General features: G+C 46.7%; 1 protein-coding gene across 16 annotated transcripts in view; it reads left to right on the top strand.

The window, feature by feature from the left end:
- SLC7A1 (solute carrier family 7 member 1) overlaps positions 1-22,439 on the top strand; it is a 67,274-nt gene extending 44,835 nt beyond the window's left edge. For all 16 annotated transcript variants that reach the window (XM_037527088.2, XM_054701975.1, XM_054701979.1 and 13 more), the window contains 10 exons: positions 3,011-3,169; positions 4,701-4,875; positions 8,860-8,972; positions 9,585-9,807; positions 10,574-10,713; positions 12,833-12,935; positions 14,604-14,821; positions 15,052-15,218; positions 15,954-16,062; positions 17,599-22,439. In XM_037527088.2, coding sequence (XP_037382985.1) covers positions 3,011-3,169; positions 4,701-4,875; positions 8,860-8,972; positions 9,585-9,807; positions 10,574-10,713; positions 12,833-12,935; positions 14,604-14,821; positions 15,052-15,218; positions 15,954-16,062; positions 17,599-17,702 — 1,511 coding nt within the window. In that variant the 3' untranslated portion in view covers positions 17,703-22,439. The remainder of the gene's footprint in view (positions 1-3,010; positions 3,170-4,700; positions 4,876-8,859; positions 8,973-9,584; positions 9,808-10,573; positions 10,714-12,832; positions 12,936-14,603; positions 14,822-15,051; positions 15,219-15,953; positions 16,063-17,598) is intronic.
- The last annotated feature ends 4,590 nt before the right edge of the window (positions 22,440-27,029 follow it).

Here is a 27,029-nt window from a genome sequence, read left to right as displayed (position 1 = left end):
TCTTGTACACTTTCCCATCCCCTTTAGGCATCGCTGACTGTGTTTGTGCCCATGTTTGAATGAGCAGGTGCATCGGGCGCTTGGTGGGGACAGCCAGACCAACAAGGTCCTTTAACACCATGGTCACAGAGTCAATAGCACATTTCTAGTTGGTTACAGAGAATTCAGCTTCTTTAAGTATTTTTTTCCTGATTAGTGGAGTAAATAATATGTCACTGATGCAGAAAAATTTTACAAATATAGAAAAGCATAAAGAAGTAGAAATGACCCAATCTGAGAGCCTGGAGAAATTAATTCTTACTCGTTTATTTTTTTCAACAAATATTACTGAGCGCCTCCTCTGTGCCTGGTATTATGCTAGATATTAGGGATACATGGAGGAAGAAGAAAACTATCTAATAAGAGCTTGTTTCCAAGGCTAGAGTCATTGTTAGTATCTTGTGAACATTAGTGTGTATTTTTTATCCAGTATGTCTCTTTGCTTATAAAACAGTATGTAGTAAACATTTCTTACGGCATTAACTTTTTCCACAGTAATATTCCTAGTTACCATTATTTGATTTGTATACGTGATTTATCAGATATCCTTATGGTATTTTGTGGTATTGTTGTTATAAATGTATTAATTAATCTTCAACATGACCGTTTTTTTTTTAATGGTCTAAGAATCAGAATGTCTATATCAGCAAACCTGCCGTTCTCCCCTAGCCTTGGGGAGGAATTACTGGCATATGTCACTGTGTCAGTTAAAGTCATGAGGATGGTTTGAGTTACATATCTTGTGAAATGATTGCCACGGTAGGCTCAGCTATCATCCATCTTTTCATATACATATAAGAAAGAAGAAAAGAAGAAACTTAAAAAAGTTTTCTCCTTGTGATGAGAATTCTTAGGATTTGTTTCATTTTATTTTACTTTTTGATGACTTTCCTATGTACCACATATTTTAAGACTTTTCTTTCATTGACTGTGATCCCCCAGACCACCCTGTGCCCCTTTCCTTACATCCTTACTGACTCTGGGCATTAGCATGGAAAGCAATCAACCAGCCAACAAATAAAAACACCAAAAGTACAAAAGTCTTTCCAGCTTGATAGGTGAGAAAGCTTTATTTCTCTTTATGTTACTTTTATTTTGATTATGACCAAAGTTAAAAACATCGACTTAAAGGAAATATCTAAATATAAGAAAAATCAAAGATGAGTGCCCTGTTTACAAAAGCAGAAGTAAAATCACCACTACCCATTTCCCTTTGTATTTTAATAAACTTTTCTGTAATAGGATCAAAAATACAGTAAGAGGGACAAGTTGAGCCCTAGGGTCCCAGCTTGCTCCTGCATCCACCCCATCTGGAGAATGCTATGCTTGGTTGAGGGGCCCTGGGCTTGGATGGGGCGCCATTGCCATGTACTTGAGGACAGCTGGAGAAGGGCTCCCCAAAAGGTCTCTGAGCAGCCCCTTCGCTTTTCATTACCAACATAACTTTCTCTTTAAACTTTGAGAATAAAATTTATAGAAATGGTTTTCTTCAGATTGACACAAAAACTTAACTACAAATGCTCACGCAGCCTGAAGTGGGGAGGTAGTATTTTAAATTGGCCTCTGTATTTCCTGAGGGTCTGCCTGGGCATAAAACGAAAGAGTGAAGCACCTACTGCTTCTAGACCAACCGATGAAGGGTTCTCTCCCAGAGTTGTGTGCTTGTGTGAGACTCACTCCTGTTACTACCAATGATTCTCAGCTTTAACCTTTAGGGGATGGCAGGTGTTTTTTTTTAAGATTTATTTATTTATGCATACAAGAATTGGGGTACAGGCCAGAGATGCAGTGCGGAGGGTGAGAGGATTCACCAGAGACAGAGCAGGGAACAGAACAGGCAGACTGACGAAATACAGTGCTGAGGGGAGCAGCGGGCAAGTCAGGAGAGGTATGCTGCGCCATGTGGGTTGCTCCCTGACCGGCCGGGAATCGAACTCGTGCTACAGAGGCTTCGGATTGCTTCATAGTGCGGTGTTTAACCCCTTGCGCCACCAGGGAGGCCCGGAGATGGCAGTTTTTACAGAAAACTGACCTGTAAAAAAAAATTTTTTTTTTAGGCCATGATTCAGCATATGGTGGTAGTGGTGGAGAGGCTGGGAGGAAGTGTGAGCAGCCCCAGCTTCAGCTGGGTAGGTGGGAACTGTCAGCAGTCAGGGGTCTTTTTCTTCTCTGGGTTGTGCTCTTAACAGATTGTGCTCTTGTGAAGGAATGTGGTTCAATCTTTGAATTGTTGGGAAAAGATGTAGCGTGAGACCAAAGGGAATCTTTGCAGATCACTCTGAGAGACCTCACGAGTGCTCCAGATGGTAGTCACCAGCAGGGCCTCCTTTGAAAACAAGAAAATGCTCTGTGTAAATACTAGATTTTAGCCATATTTCCTGAGAAACACCACTGGAAAAGCAGTATCTTTATGCAAATTAAAAGAAAGCCAGCAAGCAATTGACTATTGTTGCTGTTTGGACAGCTGCATCCATTTGTGCTCCTTGTGTCTGGGTTTATGGGGAGAAGGAGGGTAGCCAGGCACTTGTGACCTGTGGGTCAGCTGGTAGAGACCATGTTGAGGTACGAGGTACATAGTGAACAAGTTGGCTAGCGCCTGCCCTGGGGTGTGCAGGGGACTATTCCTGAGATGGATAATGGTAAGTCCTGTGTGGATCCTCCATTCTCCTCTTAGCGGAGATCAGTGTTTAATGGGAGGCAGCTATTGTCTGCTTTGCCGCCTCCGGGAGGGTCTTGAAAAAGGAACTTTCCTAGTAAGGTGTTTTCCACTGCAGGCTCAAACCTGTGAGTGGGTCGTGAAACCATTTAATGGCTTGACACTAATATTTCTTGTTGCATATCCTGGAATCAGGCGGATGCTGCTGATGCAGAATTCCCATGCATTCGTTGATGCTTTAGACATTGAGCTTGATGACAAATACTCTGTTAATTGTTTTCTTATATAAACTCTGGTGCTTGTGTTTTGTGACAGGTACTTCAAGCGTTGCGAGGGCCTGGAGCGCCACATTTGACGAGCTGATAGGCAAACCCATAGGGGAGTTCTCAAAGACACACATGGCTCTGCATGCGCCTGGGGTGCTGGCTGAAAACCCAGACATATTTGCCGTGATTATAATTCTTATCTTAACAGGTAAAGCCATACATTGAGGGAGACACTGGGTGGGAGGGGTAGCTGTAAGGTATCTGATTGGCCCCGTTAAATTCATTTCATCCTTTTCTGTTTTTTCCTCTGCCCCTCAACTTTCTTTTCTTTTCTTTTTTGTAATTATTGCAGATATCCTTTTTGTTTTAATGGCTTCTTATAGCTTCACGAAGCGTTGTCCTATTCAATAGCTATCATGTTACATATCATTTAAATAAGGAGAATCTTTGGTATTTGTGTAACTGATAGTGGAGTAAGATTTTGTTAGTACTGCAGGCTTTTTATGCAGGTGACCTAGGAATACAAATTCTTTTCACTCAATGGCTGACTATTTGGAAAGGAAAAATTGAGTTTCACTGACCAGGGAGATATGGAGGAATGAGATCCATCTGGAACACTAACTTATGCCCTGGTGTTCTAGAAGTTTTGGGTAGTTTTATACCTTATAGCCTTCAGGACACCCTTTAAATAAATTTCCTGACAAAGTTGAGATTACAGAACTAAAAAATTCAAGCTATTAGATGAACACAGATAATGGCAGCTTCTTTGTAACATGTATCTGTGTTTCAGCCCGAGGATGGCATTTAATATATAAACAAGAAGCTGAAGTACAGATAAATTCTCCTTTGAGGTTAGCTTGGATGAGTTTTAAAAACAACAAGCCTTATAATCCACACCGTGTAATTGAAATCGTCTCGCATAGACCCGTCTCAGCAGTATTTCTGGTCCAGCTGGCAGGAACATGTATCAGAAAATAAGTTTGCACCAGTGAGATTGTCATAAACACGGGAGGGAGGGATGCTGGAGAAAAAACACAGTGGCACATGACATGTGCCTGTGACTGATCGTGCAATTCTCTTCTAACGTCTGTTTCAGAATGCAATCTATTCTGGAGAACATTTTTTATTGTGCAGTGTATGAAAGGCATGCACAGCCGGTCAGTAGTCTCAAGTCATAAACAGTGGTCGTGGGAACCCATCTCCTAGCTTAGACAGTATTTTACATGCATTGAGTCCAAGGAGGAACTGTATGTGTTGGTTCCACAATCACAGATAATTGTCACTGCTGTGATTACTAACATCCCAAGGTAAATCTAAAGGGCCCTCCTCTGAAAAATTCCTGTCTACCAAGAAACTGAGCAAAATGCCTTTTAATGAGAGGAGGAGGGAGAGGCTGGGTGCGGGGAGAAGCACACTCTTGGTCCCCTGGGAGGGGCTCACTTTCTGTGGGTGGTTGATGGTGATAACCCTGATCTCCGTAGTCCTTTGGTGCGCCCTCAATTCCAGAGGAAGGCCAGCTCTTATAGGTGTGTTAAATATCCCATGGGCTTTGGTTATTTTGATCCCTGCCTCTAGAAAGATAATTAATTCAGCCCTATTCTCAGAGGCTCACAGAAATCTTTGGGGGTTTGCTACCACTTGGATTCTTTCAAGTCACCATCTTGTCCCCATCCCCAGAAGGACTTACCTAGTATGAGGTTAACGCTCAGACAAAATTTTCTGTTTGTGCACTTTTTCAGGACTTTTAACTCTTGGTGTGAAAGAGTCGGCCATGGTCAACAAAGTATTCACTTGTGTGAATGTTCTGGTTCTGGGCTTCATAATGGTATCAGGATTTGTGAAGGGATCGATTAAAAACTGGCAGCTCACGGAGGAGGATTTCCGGAACTACTCCGGACATATCTGCTTCAACAAGTGGGTGGTTTGCTCTCTTTCCACATGACAATTCATTCGTATTTGGTCCTTAACATATATGTGTATTTGGGAAATGTAATTGGGTAGAAAAATTTGTGCCTTTTTTGAGAATATAATTCGAATTTTTTTTTTTTTTTTGGCAGTGAAGTAGTTGAGGATATTTTGTTTGAAATTTATGTTACCTTTTGTTTCTCTTAAATAGACCATACTTTCTATTACAGAGGGGTAGGCATTAAGGAAAAGAGCATTTTCATTCTGATTCCAAAATTGTGTCCAGTTCAGGAACATTGTCAGACTCACTAAATTAATCTATTTTTCCAGATTCTGTTTCGTGACAAACCTTGGGATTTTGTATTTAGCAGGGATTTTTCTCTGCAATATCATGATGATAACACTATTTTTTAAATGCTTTATCTATATATATAAATACTCTGTAATACTTTGTAATTAGTAATTTAGAAGGCAGAAGAAATATGTGGAACTAGTTTTCAGAACTAGTAAAGTATCAAAATTTGATTAGAATAATACTGTTTTTCTCCTATTCTCTACTTGCACTCTGGCAGCCCAGAGAAATAATAGTCCTGTCATCCCCAATGTTTCTCTGCCTAGGACACCCAGAGTTAGAGGCAGGTCTCAGCCAGCTCTCGGACCCTGTGCTTTATATACTCAGGTTATCTACAAAACAGAGACCAAACAAATACAATGTTTCTCTTTGGTCAGATTTTCAGGTGAATCTTTGAAGGCCAGGGTAGAGAATGGGGAGTTAGATTTTGTCTACAATTCTATTTTAATTACAGCTTAATGCTAAACTGCCCTGATTGAGACCCTTCTCCATAGAGTGACTTTAAAAGAATGTCTGGAAATGAGCAGTCCAGGTTGGCTAGCCAGCTGGTCTGCTGGAATTTCAGGGATCCAAATGCCCAGTTGGCTGGTCTGTCATCTTCAAGGACGTTATCTTCATCTCTGTGGTCAGGGCAGGGCTATGGGCACAGAAGTGGTTCAGCTCTCCTAGAAAGGACAGGGGTCCGGAGGACAGTGTGCTTTTAAGAACAGATCTGGAGGACACGTGCACCTTCTGCTCACCTTCCTTTAGCCAGAATCCAGCAGGTGGCCACCACTAGCTGCAAGGGAGGCTGAGAAACAAGGTCACACACACTGAGGGGAGGGTCTGTGTGGTCACATGCCAAGCTGGTCCCTGGCTAAGGGCCAGGAGACCAGCCACATCCTTCCGTGGCCTCATTACTGGGCAGGTATTGATGCGTGGCTAGTTTCCCACTGGGATGCAAACAGAACACTGTTGAATTAAGGGCATGGAATTCTGCTAACTCTGCTATTGGTTAATAGTTAAAAACCCTTCCTTTAGGGGGCTAAACTCTATTATAAAGAAATGAGGACTTTTGATACATTATTTCCAAACATTCCTGAGTCATACTAATGCCAAGTTTATTGGAACCCATTAATTCAGGGTGGAGTAAAGCCAATTCAAAGTATGCTTTGAAATAATACAGTAAACTTTGAAAAATTTGGAGACCGTTTTACTGGTTGCTATTTAGAGGTCAGAAATTAAATATTGAGGGAACTTCTTGTTTACTGGATGTAAGTCGAGATTTAATTTTATTATATTTATGAAGGATTGTTGGTATCAGCCGTTAGTATTTTCTTTCATCAGTGCTCACACTTTATCTGGTAGTAATGATGAATTGTACTGGCCTCCCAGACAAAGTGACATTTATTGCCTGGCCCCTCTGTCATGGGTGGGTCTCTTACCATTACATCTGCCCCCATCCCTGGGGGAACTACAGTGAGGGGGGTGAATCAGTCACTTCAAGAGGTGGAGCCATGGGATTGGAGCTCAGCTTACTCTTTCATTTTATTAAAACCTATGAACTGCTTTCTTTCCCTTTTTTTCCAGCTGTAAATTTCAGTTTCTGAAATAGGCCACGTAGTCTTGCATGAAATTGCTTGTCTCTGAAATAGAACATTTCCCAACCAAACCGCAGAGCATGGAGGCGCTTCAGCTCAGTGTGTTTGGAGGCAGTTCTGACTGCCCTGGTTTGTGATTTTGGGATGCCCTTTCCTTGGATGGTTGGAAAGTTCCCTTTGAAGCCTGTGAGTCAAGCTGTCTCTTAGTCTGGGTGGGTGTGTTAACCTACGGTCCAACTGGAACCTTCCTTTCTCTGATTACTCTTCCCTCTGTCTTTCTCACCTACTGTTTTGTGGATGGTAACACACGTAGTAAGAGTAAATCATCAACACTATGTGGTAACCTCCTGAGAAAGTTTTGTTGGACAGTGTCTGACAGTAGGGATGCAAACCCCCCAAAATTCAGCTTCCACATGATAAAGGTGTATGTAGTTCTCTTAAATCAGCATCTGCAGCACCCAGTCGAGCATATGACTGAAGTGGGCCAGGAATCTGGTTCTTCCATCTGGACTTGGTAGGATAGGCTTTGTGCTTGTTTTCTATCAATACTCTGCCAGTGGGATCAGCAACATCCAGACTTAAAAGTTGAATTTAATTTGTTGAGTAGGTAATATATTCATATGTTTCATATAATATTGTGAAAGTGCACACACAGAGAAATCTTATTCCCATTCTTTTCTATATCTACGTATTTCTCCAGTCCGCCATAGGTAATTATTTTGGTTATTTTTTGGTGTGTGAACTTTCAGTTTTTATTTGTATAAATACGAGCAATTACGAGTATATGTGTATTTGTATTTTGTGTTTAATACACAAGTACATATTGTATACACACATGATGCCACGTGAGCCCATGGGGTAATAGTAAGCCCCACACCCCACATTTAGGAACTTCTTCATGCACTTACTTCCAGTGGCGCTTTCTGAAATTGAGAAATATGAGTGTCTTCTAGGAATCATTACAAGGCTTAATCTTCATTAGCAAATAATTGGGTCCAAGTGGTTTATTAGCAAATTGATAAATCCCAGTGATAGCATATGTGATGAAATGAGTTGCTAACCCAATCTGAACAACATAAGTGTTTATAGGATTGGGATACTGTGTCAGTTTTCTCTGTCACATTAGGAAGTGCGGACAGCCATCCAGACTGAGGTTGGAGACAGCCAGCATCAGACTTGGGGGGATTTGGGGCTGTCCAGATAGGGCTTGGGCCTGTGTGAGGCTGCAGTGCTGTTCTAAGCCTGGACACAGAGCTTAGAACCGTGGGTTTGCCTCTGCATCCTTCACTTCAGCAGATGCATGTCAAGCCCTGCCCTTGTGCCCGAGCTGGGTGCTGGTCTGCACCCTCATGGGCGTCTCTGACTTTGTGTACAGGGATGCATAAGAGTGCTTTGAGTGCTGTTTATTTGTTTTAGAACAGCGTACTTTTTTAAACCTTGGTGTCTGTGGAAATGTTTGCTTTGAGATTTGAGTTACTGGTTAAATGCTCTGGGAGATTTTTTGCATTTTGTTCTGGGCCAGCTGCATCTGACTGGCTACTTCTTATTCTGAAAGCACATGTTCTTTCTGAGGCTCCTCCCCAGACCCAGCGGCAGTCATACCGCATGGTGACTGTGGGCCTGACTTCTCTTCAGGACCAGGGTGTTGTGGTCTTTGATCGTGCTTTTTTTTTTTCTAGTAACACTAAATTTGGTAATAGTGGGTTCATGCCCTTTGGATTCTCTGGAGTCAGGGACTTGTTGGGTTTTTCTTCCTTTCTCCCTCTTGGACAACCTGTATCACAATTCCTACCCACCTCCCAAGTCAATACTTAGAGGCTGTTTCTGGGACGGGCCTAGTGCCAGCCCTGTGGCTCCAGGTCATGTAAAGCAGGGAGCTTGTTGCTCATAGCGTGTGAATATGGTAGCTGGTGACAGCTCGTCTCCAGGACTGCTCACTGGGGGTCCAAAAGCCCCAGAGCCAACGGTGGCCATACCGCAGGGTGACTGTGGGCCTGGCTTCTCTTCAGGACCAGGAGGGTGTTGTGGTCTTTGATCGTGTCCCCTTTTTTTTTTTTCTAGTAACACTAAATTTGGTAACGGTGGATTCATGCCCTTTGGATTCTCTGGTGTCCTGTCAGGGGCAGCGACCTGCTTCTATGCCTTTGTGGGCTTTGACTGCATCGCCACAACAGGTAACCCTGCCTGCCTACACACACTGCTCTCGGAGTCTGCTCTCGGTCAAGCTGGGCTAATTTTACCCTTGGGTCACTATTTTCTTTCCCGTGGACAAGTGCCAGTAGCTGCTGTTTCACGCATGAGTAATGTGTAGATTTGTAGCTTCCTGCTAATCTTTTCCCCCTTTTATCACTTCCCCAACTGGCAGTGCCTGACAGGAAGCTCTGCATCATGAACGTGACTGACTTGTACTGCAGGAGGGGATGCTAGTGACAGCGTTGGCTGCAAGCTGATTGTATATCTGTGCATCATCCAGGAGAATGAGGCCATGAAACTATTGTCATCATAGAAAAAAAAAAAATGGGCTGGGCTCCATTGGGCCTCACAAATTTTCTTTGCCAAAGGAAACACACCTTCTCCTTAGCGGAACAATGATGTAAAAGTTGAGGAAACCATCCCAGGGCTTACAGGTCTTCTGGTCTTTGTAACCGAGGCCACAACTCAGCCTGGGAACCCAAAGACCTGGTCCCCACATGGCTGAGCCATGAGGGGTGGGTTCTGACAGGCCTTGGGCATCCTGGTTGTGCGATGCTCTTGCTCTCTTGCCCTTGCTGACTCGTTGTTTCTAGGTGAAGAAGTCAAGAACCCCCAGAAGGCAATCCCTGTGGGGATCGTGGCATCCCTCTTGATTTGCTTCATCGCTTACTTTGGGGTGTCGGCCGCCCTCACGCTCATGATGCCGTACTTCTGCCTGGACAAGAACAGCCCCCTTCCGGATGCCTTCAAGCACGTGGGCTGGGAAGGCGCTAAGTATGCGGTGGCTGTCGGCTCTCTCTGCGCGCTTTCTACCAGGTGTGCATTCTGGATGTCTTGGGAAAGCATCAGGTCTACGAGGCTGTGGAAAGTGCCACAGGGGCTTGCTGTTAGTAGTATTCTTTTTCCCTTGGAAGAGAACCGTAACGCCAGTCCTTTCATAGCAGAAAAAAATGGTCTGGGTGAATGCTGACCGTCATCCCAAAAGCTGATTGTGTTGTAGCTATTCAGAGAACTCAGGGCCCACTCTTTACATCGTCAGCTTAGCCAGGGAATGCCTTGCTGTACCTGTTGTTGGCCACTGGAACAGGCCACCTCTTGGGAACCCCGTGTTTTGGTCCTTAGTTTGGATATAAAGCAGAAGCTTCCTTGAAAAAAGAAGTGCCTGTTAATGAGAAACATTTTTCCCTCAATATTTCCTTATAGCCTGTGTAAACAGGAAACACTTGCTAAATATGGATTTACCACAGAGAAAGCCTCATGAATGCTTTTATTTTCCATTTGATTCAGCTAGAAATGATTTTAGGAATAAAGACAAAGGTTTCCTTCCATAAAAGTTGTGGCATGGACCCCGTGCTAGTTTATGGTAGGTGTTGCTCACCCACTCTTCCCCTGCATCCTGCAGTGAGTGCTTCTCCCACGGTTGGTTTGTGGGATTCCCAGTCTTTTAGCCATGGGCTTCCCGAGTCTGGAGAATAGCAGTTCTTGGTGAGGATTCAGGCTCCATCTTTTCAATAGGAATTGTGCATTAGGTTGCCTTTATTGCTGATGAAACAAATGCATTTTGCTTTTTCTTCCCATCTAGTCTTTTGGGTTCTATGTTTCCCATGCCTCGGGTGATCTATGCCATGGCTGAAGATGGACTGCTGTTTAAATTTTTAGCCAAAATCAATGAGAGGACAAAAACACCAATAATCGCCACATTGACCTCCGGTGCCATTGCTGGTAAGAACTGGAACTAATGTCAAATGACAGTATTTTAAGTGTTGAGTTGTTACTGCCTGGAGGAATAGCTTGACTTTTACTGTGCCAAGTTGTATGTGGTCTTTTCATACTTGGCCTTTACACTTGAAACCCGATTTATTGTAAGATAACTGCCCTTCAACAAAAGGCAGAAACCTGTTTTACAGACGAAATGATGGAATTCTCAGAAAGATTGAATTATTTTTTTATTATTCTCTTCTCATCAGACAGTACAGTACTCACTCTACCCTTCAAAGCCTTTTATCTTTACTTTTTCTTGAGTAGACTTTAGTGAAAAGACATCTCGCATGATACAAGTCAAGACAGATTTTTTGGTAGTAGTGGAAATTGAGTGTCCTTGTAGCACAGGTCATGAATTCTGTGAAAAATGAGGGTGCCTGAGGAACAGTGTTTACCAAATGTGCTGCCTCTTCTCCACGGGATATTGAGGGGACTGTTGGGGAAGCCATTTACCCTAAGTTTATAAATGATGCAGACCCAAAAGAGGTTTGTCTTATCAAATAACAGATTCTACCCAAAAGGTCAGTGGAATTGGTGGAGAAAGAACCTTTTGAGCTATGTGTTATTTCAGGGCCCCCTAGTTAAGCAAAGGAGGGGCCCAGTGTGTGGATGCACACATACTATTTACACCTTTAGCAAACTGTGCCTCATTTGGTGAATTTGTGTATATGTATTTATATAGTGACAGAAAGCTAGTTTTTCATCATTTAACAAATTTATTGTGAAATTCCACACTCCTGAGAGTGTTCGCAGTGAAGGGGTAAGGGACACCACGTGTCAGAATATGACCAATAGATTTAAGAGATTAAGGAACTGGAAATAGTGTTTTTAGTATTTACATGTAATTTGATCATATTAAAACTGGCCTTAATTTCCTTCCTGTGCTGATTAAAGGAGATTAGACTATAATCTTTAAGGTGACTGAAAAGTACATGCATTCACCAAACCAAGGACTTACTCTTTCTTTACATTTGGTATTTGGTTTCCTAAAATCACCTCGCATGGGAGAAATTATCTCGAGTTTCTCTGTGAATGGGAGCTCAGGCATCTGTGGCATGAACAGTTAGAAACTGTTCTATCTGGAAGGCCTAATCCTATTAATTCTTAATTTAAATTTGTTTTCAGTAGCAGTAGTCTTTAGGAACTTTAAATATTTGTGGACAAGTAATGGTTTTGTGCTTGTGGTTTTTAACTTGTATCGATTGCAAGTGAGTAGAAAATATCCCAAAGTAGATAGAGCCAGATTATTTTTCAAACAAGAAACTTGATAAACGTATCCACATAAATAGACATAGAGACTCACAGATATTACAAAGAATTTTTGCTTGCAATTTTTTGTTTTTTGAATGGAGGTTATGGTGAAGGGACGGATTTTGTTCAGAAGTCACCGCTTCCCTACTCACCTGCCTGTGTTCGGAGTCCCTGTGTCCTCCCAGAGCACCACACTTACCTCCCTCTGCTTCTCATTATTGTTGCCTACAGCTGCGTGTGTCTTGGGCTGATATACTCATGAAGGCCAAGGACTATCTGATTTGTCCTGTTTAATGGTGTATACCTGCCACCCATTGACTGGTACACTCCCAGTGGGTGCTGAATGGATGACGCATGAAAGGATGGATGGATCCATGATGAATGGATCAGTGGATGATGGGTGGATGCACATGACTCAGCCTGGAGTAGAGGAAGTCACACTGGTTCCCCAGTTCCAGTAATTTAGTTTTGATCCTAATTTTCTTATTCACTAACTGTGTGACCTTAGATAAAACTCCCAACCTGTCTGAATTTCATTTTCCCCATCTATGGTGTAGAAATGGTTTGCAAAGTTGCCTTGAGGATCAAAAAAGGTCATGTTGATAAAAGCTCTTTTTATATAAATGCTATTGTTACGATATGTTGAACACTATGTATTCACTTAATCCTGAGCTTTTCTTCCCTTTATGCAGTGTCATTTCATGGGAAGGGTTGGGATGGGGAGGCAAGCACTCCTCAAGTGGCCTGGCTCGTGGGTGGGTGGTGGTTCTGACGTCAGTATATGTAGATGTCTGACATCAGTGTGTCCTGATGTTTGTCTCCCCCTCAGCTGTGATGGCCTTCCTCTTTGACCTGAAGGACCTGGTGGACCTCATGTCCATTGGCACTCTCCTGGCTTACTCCTTGGTGGCTGCTTGTGTGTTGGTCTTACGGTAGGTACAGTATCTCTGGATGCTGTAACAGAATTATGGATGTTCCCTGTTAGCCTTTTAACAGTTGAATGGTTTATAGCCTTTTAGGTTGATAATTGTTCCATCGGGAACTTGCCAAGGAGAGGGTGGCACTGGTGGTTAATAGCATCCTAGAAAAGAGTCAGTATTGGCCTCACCTCCCTGTTTCATGTGCCCTAATTTTTCTGACCAGAAGTTGGGAGGATAGATAGCTTCTTGTCCCAACTGTTCGGTCTGGACCCTGGGATCCGAATTTTTGAAGGCTTAAGGTAATGATTTCAGCATGGTCTAGGTTCTTGGGACAGATAGGACTGGGGACTGGCTCTGGTGGCAATTAAGAGAACCCAGAGAAACCTAGGTCATTATGATAACTTGTGAATCAGGTTATGGTGATGCTTTATTGGGCTGCTTCTGGAGGAAGAAAGGAGTTCCATTATGTGGTGTGAAGTGGCCAAGGCTGTTTTTAGCCTTATACAGAGTGGGCTAGCCCTCTGGGCAGCTGTGATAAAGTGGCTCTGGGCCCGTGACTTGATGTCCTGGTGTCTCAGGTGCCCCAGTACCTATCGCCCAAAGCTCACTCCTGGGCTCCGAGTTCCTCACTCCCAGGAATAACCCAAACTAGCAGTCATCATGAGAACATGTGCTCATGTTGACGCTCAGTGTTGGTCTCCCAGCGCGGCCCTCCTTATTTCCAGGTTTTTATACTTGTAAAACCACCATTCCATTTCTAGTTTGCTCAGTTAATATTTTGTGTAAAACTGGGGTTGTGTCTTGGTCATGGCTGTAGAATCAGCTAAAACTTGTTTGCTGACCACCGATCTTCCTGTGGCCACAATGCTGGAATCTTTTCTGAGGCCCTCCCACTTTCTTCATTGACTGATTGGTGTTGCACAAATGAATTAGTGCAACTAATGGTTAAATGCATTTATACTCTTAGAAGTGATTATATGTAAAATAATTCATAAAGCACTCTTTTTCAGAGCAGGTAGAAAAGATTTGAGCTCTTTTCATTTTGGGTGGGAAGATAAGGAACCTCATTTAAAATGAATGCTTTACTTGCAGGTGACTTGTCTTGGAAATCATCCCACAGGCTCATTCTTCACCCAGCTCAATAGAGTTATTTACTTCAAGGCATTTGGAGTTTTAAGATAAATTGATCCAATTAAGTCACGCAGACAGAATTTCTCAAATCCCTCAGCCTCCAGACACATTTCTCTGGCTCTCCACACCAAATCGGATCCTGATGTTATTGCTTTCTATTTCTGTCTTTACTTTTAGTTCCCTACAGCCATAGTTTTGCTGAAAGTGGCCTAATATCTGAAGTATGCAAGGGCCAGTCCTGTTTCACAGAGCAAGAGAAATTGCCTCAGGACTTTCCTCTGGGCTGGCTCACGGTGGAGGTCATGTTGTCCCAAAACAGACACCAAGGAGGATGTTGCCCAGAAGCAGGAGCAAAAGGCCAGCACCTGGGTCTTTCCTCTGTTTCTGCTTGGTCAGAGAATATATCATTCTTACCACCTTCTTCCCATTTTATTCCTTGTGTCTTAGGCCACGTAACATTTGAAAGCTTACTAAGAACTTGAGTTAGTGCATATCTTTTTTGCATCATTAAAACATATTCCATTGCTCATGCTATACGTTTCTTCACAGGTATCAGCCAGAGCAGCCTAGTCTGGTATACCAGATGGCCAGAACTATGGATGAGCTAGATCAAGTAGACCAGAATGAACTGGTGAGCACCAGTGATTCCCAGACAGGCTTTTTACCAGAAGCAGAGCAATTTTCTTTTAAAACCATGCTTTCACCCAAAAACATGGAACCTTCTAAATTCTCTGGGCTAATTGTGAACATTTCAACCAGTCTCATAGGTAAGTCTGTCATTTCCTGTAAGGTCTTTGAGGCCTTGCTTGATGACATTGAATGGTTTCTGGTTCATGAGGGTGGAAGAAGTGTGGGTGCTACCAGGGGAGATAAGCATCTGTCTTGATGCCTATAGACTTGAAGCTTTCCTCTTCTAAGGTTTTGGGGAGGACTGAGGATATCTGTGGGAACTTGAGAAATGTTGAGACCTGAATTTGAGGAAAACTCTTTCTCTTAGCATTGTTTATCGTCACCTTCTGTATTGTGGCTGTACTTGGAAAGGAGGCTCTGATAAAAGCGGAGTTGTGGGCCATCTTCATGCTCACGGGATCTGCGCTCCTCTGCTTTGTGGTCACGGCCATCATCTGGAGGCAGCCTGAGAGCAAGACCAAGCTGTCGTTCAAGGTGAGCAGCTGGGCCTGAGAGAAGTGCAGGAAAGCTCCTAGTCCACCACTGACTGTGACCCTCCCTCTGAGAGGTTGACCCTGTGTGGGCTCGGCCGGGCCTCCGTGTCCGGAGGAGATAACTTGCTGGTGAGCTTCAGGGGAGTGTGAGGCAGGGTCCCCCGGGCACACATGGAGCCTGCTGAAAGAGGAGCTGACCCAGGAAGGAGGTTGCCTCCCTGCTGCTGGCTCTTAGGCGGCGGAGTGCACCTCATTCATGCCGCTTCTCGTCAGTGCCCATCCAGGCGTCCTAGCCGAGCCTTGGGAGATGACCAAGGCTTCTGATTTTAGTTGTATTTTAGAGATAAAGAGGAAGTTCCACTGCTAGCCCCTTCTTTTTTTTTTTTTTTAAATATTATGAGCATTCTTTTTTTTTTTTTTTTTTTTTTAAGATTTATTTATATAAGCACTGGGTACAGTCAGAAGCACGGGCGGGTGAGAGAATTCACCAAAGTGGGGAGCAGAGCAGGCAGACCAACAAAATACACTGCTGAGGGGAGCAGCGGGCGCAGCAGGAGAGGTCTGTGCACTATGTGGGATCCCCGCTGGGGTTCGGGGATTGAACCAGCACTGCGGAGGCTGCGGGCAGCTTTGCAGCCCAGCGCTCAACCGCTGCACCACCAGGGGAGGCCCTGCTAGCCCCTTCTTTAAGAGCACTGAGAGATATGATGCCACCACCACCTCACATTTTTTGCAGGTGCCCTTTTTGCCAGTGCTTCCCATCCTAAGCATCTTTGTGAACGTCTATCTTATGATGCAGCTGGACCAAGGCACGTGGATTCGGTTTGCGGTGTGGATGCTGATAGGTATGTTGGATCATGGGCTTTGCAGTGACCTATGCGTCTGACGTGGTGGCCTCTCTTAGAGGCCTCTCTCTTCGGGGCTTGTGCTGCTCATTCGTCTGCCCTGCTCCCTGCTTGGATGGCCACTGTCATCCAGCCCCCCTCATATCAGATTCCATGCATGTGAAAATTCATGTCATCAGCGGTTTTCTGTCAGCTAATCCGGGCCCCACAGTAGGTTGTAGGTCCTCCCCTCCCTTTTAGGTATATTTCATTTTAATAGCCTCTTGTCTGAATTGGTTATCTTGCTTGGCAGGAACTTGATGTTAATAGGAATAAGGCTATAATTCTGCTGTGGGTAAGGCGCCAATTCATTTCACCCCAAATGGGAAGTCTGGACAGTGTCTCCTCCCCCCAGCCTAGCCTGACCACCAGCTCCAGTGGGCTGCTAAGGCTCAGGCACCCAAGGGCCTGAGAGGCTCTGGGTGTTGCAACCTCACCTTGCCCCTGCATGGGACCATGGCGGCTCTCCTCAGGGTTCTGACACCCAGGCAGCCCTGGAGGAGATATACTTAAGTCAGTTTCTTTCCTTTGTACCCAGGGGATGGCCTTAACCTTTGCCCCTCAGTACTGATAAGATTAGTAACTTCAGGACAGTGTTTCTGCCGAATCTCTCAGCCCTGGGAAGTGGCAGGTACCTGTCTCTCATCCATCTTCAGGGGCTACTTTGCTGCCCCATTCTCTGCAGAGTCTAGGCTGTGCATGGTTCGATGTCTCCCGACAGTGAAGAGCTGGCTCAATCTGTGCATGGGGTGGGGGTGTGCTTGGCCCACTGGCTGTTCCTGGGGTCTGCAGGTGAGACTGTCCTGCTTGAGGAGAGGAAGACACCTGCCCTTGAACATCCCTGCTGTAACCTCCTGGGCTTCAGGGCTTCAGTTCTTTCCTGCACTTTAGTGCTGATCTCTTCTTGGCTTGATCTCCTGTTCACCTGCCTCCGGAGGTTACATGGAAGCACAGATTCCTGGGCTCCCCATAGACCTTTGGAGTCCCTGAAAGGAACTACAATCCTGTGTTCCGTATATCCTCAGATGACTTAAATACCTCCTGTGCTCTGACAGTCCCTCACATAGAGAAAGTTGTCAGATGATACTGTCAGCATGAAGAACCTGGGGAGCCCTGTGCTGCTGGGAATCTTTCCTTGCCTGGGAACAGTGAGACTTTTGGAATGTCTGTCCTGACCCTCAAGTCCTAGAGCACCCAGTCAAGGGGCGTAATCAGTGGGACAGATGCCCCCAGCCTAGCAGCTCCCCCTGCTCAAGAATTGTAGCATGAGGCTCTCTGGAAGGAAAACGTGCACCTGGCTCGCACCTAGATGGGAGAGAGGAAACTTTGCTGACCCTACCTGAAGAGTCATGCTGTTTCTCCAAATGTAGGCAGTCAACCCATGAGGGTCACTTACTCTGGCTCAGGCAGGGCGGTGGCAAGGAGAGGCCACCCTCTGCCAGAGTCCCTGAGCCCCACTCACTCTGCTCAGGCCTGTTCTTTGCTCTTGGCCCACAGGCTTCATCATCTACTTTGGCTATGGTCTGCGGCACAGCGTGGAGGCGTCCCTGGCTGCTGGCCAAGCAAGGACTCCTGACGGCAATTTGGACCACTGCAAATGACACAGAGCCCCAACCCCCAGAAGTGGCAGCAGCCCTGAGGAACGCCCCAGGGGGACATGGAAGCACCTTTCTCTCCACCAGTGCAGCAGGAGCTACCCACATCCACAGAGCCCCGATGCAGCAGAAGGTGCAACCACATGAACTGCAGCCTCAGCCCCCGGTTCACATGTCCTGCCCAGACTCACTCTGCGGGGTCTCACAGGCTCCGGCCACCTCTGACAGCTCCCTGGCTAGGACTGTGACAGGCCACTGTATCTCCAACTTCCCTTTAAACCACGAAAGCAGCTCTGCCCCTCTCCTCGCCAGGTCAATGCCTCACTACCCAGCTGAGGCCTCAGGTAGAAAGGAGGTCACCTTCTTTTCTTACCTTGGGAGTCCTGACTTCCTCCCCTGGGACTGTTCGAGTACTGGAAATGTGCATACTCCACACTTAATGTAGCCCTCACTACACTTAGCCCCAAACAGCCGACGCTAGATGAGTACCATGAAACAAGTCTATTTCCAGAAGTTCTACCCAGAGCCAAAGGACAGCAGTTTACTTAAAAAAGGAAAACAAAACCAGTTTTCTTCTCTCTTGCCCTCTGAGTTGTCAGGGGTTGTTAGAATTGTCACCCCCAACTCTTCTTCCCTTTTCAGGCAGGACCTTTGCTCCGTGGCCGTGACAGGCCCCAGCACACGCTGGCAGCAGGACTGAGGAAGAGGGGCGTGCTCTGTGGGGGCCAGCCTGATGGCCCGGGGAGGCTGGCTCTGAGCTGTGTGTGCCTGTGGCCCCTGCTGCCGAGTTGCCTCCTGACCCTCCGGGTCTTGCTGCTTCTGGCCTCTCACTACTGCTGTGTCCTGCCTAACTGGAACATGATGGCATGTTTATGAAGGACCAGCCTCGCAATAGTAGGGCTTAGAATCCTCTTCTCTCAGTTTTTCTCCTTCGTTAAATTTTGCCTTCTGATGCTTGTGGGTCAGGTTCTTGGGTCTTCTAAGATTTCAGGGCATAATGGCTGGTCCTCATGGTCACTCTGACCCATGACATGATCTTTGTGGCCCTGTCTTATGTGTGATCAAATCAGTTCCTGTTAGTGGTTGTGAATCACTCCATCAAATTAAGCTGGCACTTAAGGTTGTTAACTTGAAAAGCGGCCAAATAATGTACCCCCATGCTATTGGTGTTTTGTTCAAGATGTGGGGCCCACACACAAGACAACTTGGGGTCATCCTGCTTTCTCTCTCATGTATGTTGTCGGAATGCTGCGAATTTTAGATGGGTGAGGGTCTCACCCTGCCCTCTGCCACTATCAGCCCCACGGCCGCCTTGGTGTCCCCGTGCACAGCACACTCCTGCCCCTCGTGTTGGAGCACGCACGGCTGTCACACACTCCTGTGGGCGGAGGGCAGAGGAAACGCGGGCCTGGCCACGTCTTCCAGTTAGTGTCGTTCAGGAGACCGGAGGGCCCCTGTACTGAAGGTCGGTGAGAGACACAGACATTTTGGACTGCAGAAAATATAAATGCTGCTTTCAAAGCTTAGCTACATTTCATCTCCCTGTGGCTTTCGACACAAATCTGGTGGAAGGAAGCGTGATGAGTTGACAGCACTTACCTCCCTCTGCCCCACACTGTTCTTGGAGAGAAATGCATGAATTAATGGAAAAGCCAAAAGGCTGGGTTCATCCTCTGGAGGGAGGGAAGGAAAGTGGATGGCCAAGGACTCAGCCTTTGTCCCAGACTCTGGTCACCTTGCCAAAAACTTCTAAATATTTGTGAATGTTCCAGAGGGAGGATCATCAGAGCCCAAAGCTTGGATTTCCAAAGAAAGGTATTGAAATTTATATAGATTGGTGCTGTAAAATATTTTGATAAATATTAACTTATTTTGTTGGGTTTTAGTTATCTGCTGTCTTCTTGGGGCCTTGGAGCTGTTTACTTGATGTTTCTGTTGTTTTTCCACATCAGGAAAGAGGGGGTCCAGAAATGATGGAGGGGAGATTTTTTTCCCCCACTACCTCTTTCTGGCTGAAATTTGTGTGTTAGACAGCATCTAAGAGATTGTGTTTACAGTTGACATTTCAGCTATCAGCATCTTTCATTCTGTGAGCCAAAGGTGGGCTTCTTCCCCCTACAGTGTTGCACAGAACAAGTCCATCCTGACAGGGGTGTCTCTGTCCTCGGCCCAAATCCTGGGTGTACCGCGTGGGAGGCAGTTTCCCGGGCTCCTGGAGAAGCCCCGGTGGAGGCAGAGCCTCCCGCGTGGGAGAGGACAGGCAGTTTGGTGGGCCCCGCGCCTTTTTTGAAAATAGCTTTTGTACAGTGGCTGAGTTTCTGAGTGTGAGGACAGTGATGGAAGGAAGGGTGTGCGCAGGAATTCCCACAGTGTGAGTGCGCTGCTGCTTACCGTACCCTTCGCCCCTGGCCCTCAAACCCACCCAGAGTGCCCGCCAGCTTCCCACCTCGTAACTCCAACCTTACCCCCACCCTCCAGATAAGAATAGGACTCTCAGTTTCATGGCTTGGCCAATATTTTCCTACATAGTCAGAAATTCCACATTTCTAGAGACACTCCCTTTGAGAGTATTGTGTCTACTTGTATCTGTGCCCCCGCACTGGGTACTCACAGTGGAAAGACCCACTTGTGGTGAGTAAGCCTCCCTTCCTGTCTCCGATCACACCTGCTCTTCGTGCTTCCATGATCTGGTGAAAACCCACAAAGCAAACGGGAACCCCTGGGGCCGTCCCTGAAAAGCGAGAGGTAAGGGAAAGTCCAGGGTCCAGGGAAGCTGCTGCCCAGTGGGCAGGTGAGAATGAGTCCCCTTCTAGAAGGGGCCTCACCTGTTCATACCCCTTCAACCCAACTTTGACCAATTTGTTTTCCCAAAATGAGGGAAAGGAATGATGGAAGCATCTTTCCCAGGCCATTTCAGAAAGAACGCGAAACTTCGACTTCTGTCAGAGACAGGACATCTCTCCCACCCCCACTTTGGGTTTTGTTCCATTGAGTATCCTGTGACAGTCTGATGTGCTGATGCGGTGGTCTGGACACCGGGGCCCCCTGCCTGCAGCGCGCCCCTGGGAGTCAACACACGGGTTTCCTGAGCCCCCGAGGCCTTGCCACACTCCCTCTGCACATTGGGCACAGCCTGTTCATCCCTGGATGAAGCATCCCACCCAGTGGACTGCTGCCACACGTTTGCTGAGCTTCAGACGGGTGGAAGGGGGTTACATGGGGTCTTGTCCCTCTGCCCCCACCACTGAGGCATTCAGAACTGACCAAGTTTTACCTTCATGCACGGGAGGGCCTCTACCCTGACAGTGGAGACAGAACTGACTACAGGTGGGAAGCTGGTTCCTTAGGTGAGCATGGACATGCCTCATAAACCCCACCACCCCCACCCCCAGCCAAGTGAGCTAATGGGTACCTGAGGGCCTTGCCACAGGAAAACACCTGCTTGCGGTGCCCCAGGACCCATACTTTCTGATGCGCACATCCCACTTGTACATGTCTGTCAGCCAACTGTTATGTTGATACCTGAGAACCGCGTGAGGGTCTCCATGGCAGGCCCGTCATGGTGTGGCTGGGTGGAGAGGCGCGTTTACGGCTCACCCACACTCCTGGGCGTGGGGGTGTGATGACAGCAGAAGCGTCAGCGTGAACATCGGTGGAGCTAAATCTGTGTTATGTGTACTTGTTATATGTAATTTAAAGTATATGATTGCCATCACAATGAGGGTATTGTACATAAGACTCCTTTTGGAGAGAGAAGTATTTTGTCAGAGTTCTGTCAACTTTTTTGGCAATGAAATGCTTTATTGATCCAGTGGCGTGAGAAGCTACATTCCATATTTCATCACGGCAATTACGATGTCGGATGGAGTTTTCAGGCAAAAAAAAAAAAAAAAAAAAAAAGTCAACTTTCATGTCTGCTATACTCCCGAGTCTCCGGTGTCCCTCTGGTCACTAAGCAGCAGTGTTCTCTTCCACAAGGGATATGCACCCAGCCAGCGCCTCGGGGCACAGTTGACAGCAGCCCTCCAGCTCCCCCTGCACCTGCCTCGATGGCCCTGAAAACCCCCAGGATATGAGACTGTGGCTGTGACGTCCAGGGGATTCTCTCAGGGCCGAGCATGTCCAGCAGGGCCGGGAAGCCGTGCTTGGAAGATGCATTCAGACTTTTAAGCTTAACAAAGTATATAATTTTGTGTTTCTTGATGATAAACTTTTAAGCTTGGGACTTATTTTCCCATGAGAAGTTGTATTATATATTTAAGTTTCCTGCTTAAGTTGTGCCTTTCAATGTCTGTGGGTTTAAGGAACACAAGGCTGATGGTCCTAGCGAGGGTTGGTTCATTGTCAAACCTGGAGAACTGTGGGGTCGCCAGTAAACTTTCTTCTACTGAACTTGAAGCCATTTGTTAGAGGAGTTTTTTATTATGTAAATTGTATAGTATCTTTTGCTTGTTTGATGTTCTATTTTTCTAATAGTTTTCTTATAGTTTCTTAAAATTGTGATACTATGATTCTGATGCTAGATTCAAATCAGGTTGGTTTCTGCTGCTCCCTTCTGTTTTTATTTTATGGACAAGCATCAATAGTCTCCATTGCCTTTAAAAAAATGTGAAACTTCTGTATTCCATTTTTGAAGCTAACACTGTACATTGACAACTTCCTACCATACTTTATGTTGTAAAATCAAACTATTTTGTGGTACATCATCTCATGCTTCCGCAAAATCTAATAAATTTGTCTGTGGCTTCACTGTGTGCACTGTGATATCAAGAGTTCTGGCAGCTCTCGGCTGGGCCCCAGCATGGCAGTGCCCCATGAAGAGTTCCAGATCCTGCTCTTTGCTTCTTTGGTCTCTTCCTGCTTTTCCACAGTCGGATCCCCTATTGCCTCACTTTCCTTCAGCCATGTGGTGGAAATCCTTACCCCAACCATTATTACCTCAATCAGGGAGTGAGTGCCTCAAATTCTCACTGTGGGTCCTCTGATGCTGTCTCCCCATCTCCCACTTCAGACTTGGCTTGGGTTTGGGCTCCAGAGGTCTTCCTGCCATTGGACAGTCAGCAAAAGGGTGCTCACCCGCTGAAGGACTTGGCTGTCAGTGCAGCAAAACCCCCTCCACTAATCACGTCCACACAATGTGGTTGTTCCTCAGGGATGGCAGGGTGCAAGCAGAGCAGGAGCAGGTGAGGGAAGGACCGTAGTGGTTACTCATTTTTGATTTCTCGCTCCCTCATTTTCTTGCACCAGGTGCAAATTTTATTGCGTGGTCCTGAAATTAATCTCGTTAGCTAAGCTTCAGTGATTGCACTGGAAGCTCCCTGCCCTGCCAGTAAGATAAGACCTAACCTTTGTGTTTTCTCAGTGGATGGGTAGTCCTGGGGAGGACAACCAGAGTCTTAGGGGAGAAAAGCAGCCTGCCCACATGCTCAGGAATGTTGTAGGACAATCAACAAGTGCTGTGCTGACAACATGGTAAGCTAGACCAAAGAACCTGGTGTGGAAGCATCCCAGCCTGCCCCAGGACTGTGCAGTGTGTCCAGGACAGGCACAGGCAGGGTCTCCTTTGTACTCCATTCCTGGGGCAACTTCACTGTTAGAGGTGCTGCTGAAAACTTGCAAATGCTATTGAGCTCAAAACCTGGCTTACCAGATGGGTCCCCTTCACAACATATCCCAGATTTCCCAGTGGGGTCTAGAACGGGGAAATGACAAAGGGCAGGTGGCTTTGCTGGTTTTGTGCCCATATTTGCTAAGAGCCCACATCAGCGGGTGCAAGGTGCAGCCAGGTTCCCGCGGCCCCACACTGCCACCTAGTGGCCCATGAGATGCCCGCCAGGCAGCCTGAGGGAAAGTAACCTGGAGCAAGTTTTCCTTTGCACGGTTTGCTTACAAACAACTCTGGTGACTCAAAAGCTGTTCCCTCACAGCTTGACAGTCACAGAAGGAACTCAACATGCTGCAGGCTGGGGCAGGCTGTGTCCTCGGAATTCCCCATTCCACCCTGGCCTTCACCGAACTGCGAGGGAGGGTTGAAACACCAACTGCAGGTGACCCTATAGCCCCTTCCAAAGGCAATAGCTTAGTTTTACCAAATTAAGCTGATCCACCATGCCATAAATACAGCCATTAAATAAATGCAACATGAGAAAAGGCTTAGGGAATGAAACAGGTGCTACTTCACTAATGAAGGAATCCTCTGGCTACTCAGCATGGCCAAGCACCTAATCCCAGCGGATCTCAGACTGAGTTGGGGAGGCCAGAAGCTGTATGGCTTGAACTTTCCCATGGATGCTTCAAATTGTTACTCCTTAAAGCAACAAAGTCCCCTAAGTGCCCACTTAGCCAAGATTATAGTGGGGGCGGGGGTGGGGTGGGGAGCGTTGGGGGTGGGGGACTGTGATCCCAGCTTGGTGCTGGTGTGTGGGGGGGGGAGGGGGGAGGAACTTGTTGACTTGGCTTTGGGCCAATTAGCCTGCCTCTGCTCAGCACACCTTCCCATCTTGCTGAGAGGGGAAAGCACGGAGCTTGGTGTTCAGAACACCCAGGTCCTGAGTTTGTTTTAAGAGGTTTGAAACAAGAGGTCCAAAAGCAGCAGACTGTAAAAAATATATATTTAGTAAACTTAAGTGCATGGATTGCCCCTGTTTTAGCAGCCAAAACCCAGTTTTTTCTACCGGCTGTTAGTGGTAGTGCTTTTTTTAAGCATTTGACCCAAAGGTTCAAGTGAGCAGGATGATGGCTTTTGATTGCCACGGATGGGGTGACGGCCCCACCAGGAGAACTGCAGTGAGCACCGCCTTCAGCTCCAGTAGCGGGGCATCCAGGTCCAGGGCTTCCCCCTGACCCTCACTCCTCCACTGCTCCCTTCCTGCCGAAATGCACCCACCAAGCCTCCCACCAGCGACAGCCAGGCTGGGTCCCTGGCACAGAAGTGTCTTGAGTGGTGATCCGAAGGTCCCCGTGGCTGGCTGCAGGCCCCACCCCTCCATAGAGGAGAGGAGGAAGCTGGCTCCAACAAATGCACCCCGAGAGGCAGTGGTTTTCTCCTTTGTTAAGAGGAGGCACTGCCCTGTTGAGCTCACATAGGGGCACGGGACAATGCAAGGTGGTTATAATAAAAATGGGGTGGGGTACTAGACACCCCTTAAAACTAACAGGATTTTGACAAGCAGAGCATTAATAATAGGCAGGAGCCCTCAGTAACCTGGAAGCAGGACTGAGAGGGAGAGGTCCTGCAGTGTTCCTCAGGGCACCAGGAGTAGCTGAGAAGGGTCTCTGGTTTAGTCGTTGTTCAGGAGGGCTGACGTGCTGAAGTCTCCCTAAAATCGCTGCCACTCCTGTATGCCTTGCAAAGCCACCTAGTCATCTCTCTGGTGACCCCAACAGTGCAGGCACCTGCAAGGTCAGGCTGGCCCAACCCGTCACAGCCCAACCTGAGTCTGGGGTGGAGGGGGAGCAAAGACTTTCAGGCTGCAATGCTGACCTGGTGTTCCAGGGAGAGTCCTACAGCTTCTCAAGGTCCCAGGTCCCCTGTCAGCATGAGAAAGTGCAGTAAGGAACAACTGTGACTGTGGCCACCACCCCAGGAAGGCACATCCCCACTAACTGACAGAGCTTGTGATGATCCAGATTTAAACAGACAGACTTAGAGTAGATCAAGCTCCCTTTGTGGAAGCAGCATATGCCCATCGAGAACTGAACTGAAACTGATGATGAAGGGATTGCATTTAATGTTTTGTCCTTTTTCCACCCCAACCCACCCCAACCAAACTTGAAGAGTGGAGCAAAGCCACTGAGCTCCCTGAAATCCTGGTCTGGGCTGCTGAAGACCCCCGACTAGAAAGAAGGGTGTGGGGACCTCAGACTGCTGAGTCAGAGTTGGGGGTGGGGAATGTTTGAGACTCAATGACTGCCGACCCCCGGCGCACCCAGAACAGGAACCCAGCCTGCCAGACACCTCCCTGGGCTCCCTGCTTTGTACCCCCAGCCTGAATTTCCTTAAGCCTGAGAGGGACAGGCAAGTTACATCACGTGCATCTCACAGAGGCTCCCTCAAGTGAATTTTAATATGCTTCAAACACAAATATGCAACACAGAAACTGGAGGGGCCAGAGAAATGTGTGACCCCATTCAAATAATCATCAAGTGTAACCTCCCACCAGCCCCTGCCCGACCTGACACCCAACCAAATCCTGCCCCAGGGTGTGGTGGGTTGGGGACCAGGACGGGGCACCCAAATGTGAAGAAGAGGTGGGTGTGGTTTGATGGGTCTATCTGAGGCTCGCAGGGAAGCTGTTGAGTCTGTAAGAGGAAACAGCTCCCGCCAAGGAGGCAGATGAGAGGGAACTTTCAGGTTGAGAGAGTTTCAAGTCCTAATGGTGTGTGGGATGCAGTGGCGAGGGGGGGCACAGCCATCTGCTGCCCCACTTGCTTGGGGATAGGAGCAATACATGATGGGTGTCCGTGATGAAAAGGAAGCCAGGGCCATGTGGGAATTAGCTCAAGTGCCCAAGGTCAGGGCTGCTTAGGGTAAAGCTCTAGTCCACCTAAGGAAGGATTACTTAGCTCTAACAATACTACGACTTTGACTGCAATAGGCTAACACACTGTACCACATTCTAACATAACACTGAAATCTGTATTGCTGTGTAACTGCATTTAGCAGGTGCCCTTAATGGAAGTAGTTCCTAATTGGAAGAGTTGAACTACTGCCCAACTTGTGTTTGCAGGCCTTGCCTGCTAAAACAATAAATAATCGTGTATTTAGTCAGTGTGGCATGATCTATTCTAGTGGAATGCCCAACTTAATATCACAGCATCATGCAGAGCCACTAAAAAAAAAATGTTTCTTCAATGTGTGTCTATGGTATATGTCCCCAGGATAGGCGAAGACCTGAGGAGGTTTTCTAGAAATGAGATGTACCTGAGGCCAGGAGGCCCAACCTTGACTCATGCACGGGACACAGACCAGGTGTGTCTGCATGGCCACGTTTGCATGGGAAAGGTAGGGCCCTGGGCACCCTTTCAAGGACTGTCTTCCCTGCTCCATGGCTCTGGCCTACGGGGCCTTGCCATGTGATCTGCTTGCCTTGAGCATTCTTAAAGACAGCCCAGCACTGAGACAATTTCAAGGGAGAGAATACAGGGTCTTTGTCACAAACAGGAAACAAAGGCATCATCATCATCATCATTTCAACTGTTAAAACTACTTTCTCTGTGTGTCATGCTCCTAATCTTCCACAGCACTACAAGAATACCTTTCACATTCTAATTCTATCATTTTAGAAACAAATGCCAGTCCAGTAGCCAAGACTGCTGGCGGGCTGTTTCACT

The sequence above is a fragment of the Talpa occidentalis genome, unplaced genomic scaffold (genome assembly GCF_014898055.3).
Source record: "Talpa occidentalis isolate TD23 unplaced genomic scaffold, MPIMG_talOcc4v2.1 talOcc4.5, whole genome shotgun sequence".
Taxonomy (NCBI): domain Eukaryota; kingdom Metazoa; phylum Chordata; class Mammalia; order Eulipotyphla; family Talpidae; genus Talpa; species Talpa occidentalis.
This window is presented reverse-complemented; position numbering and strand designations above follow the sequence as displayed.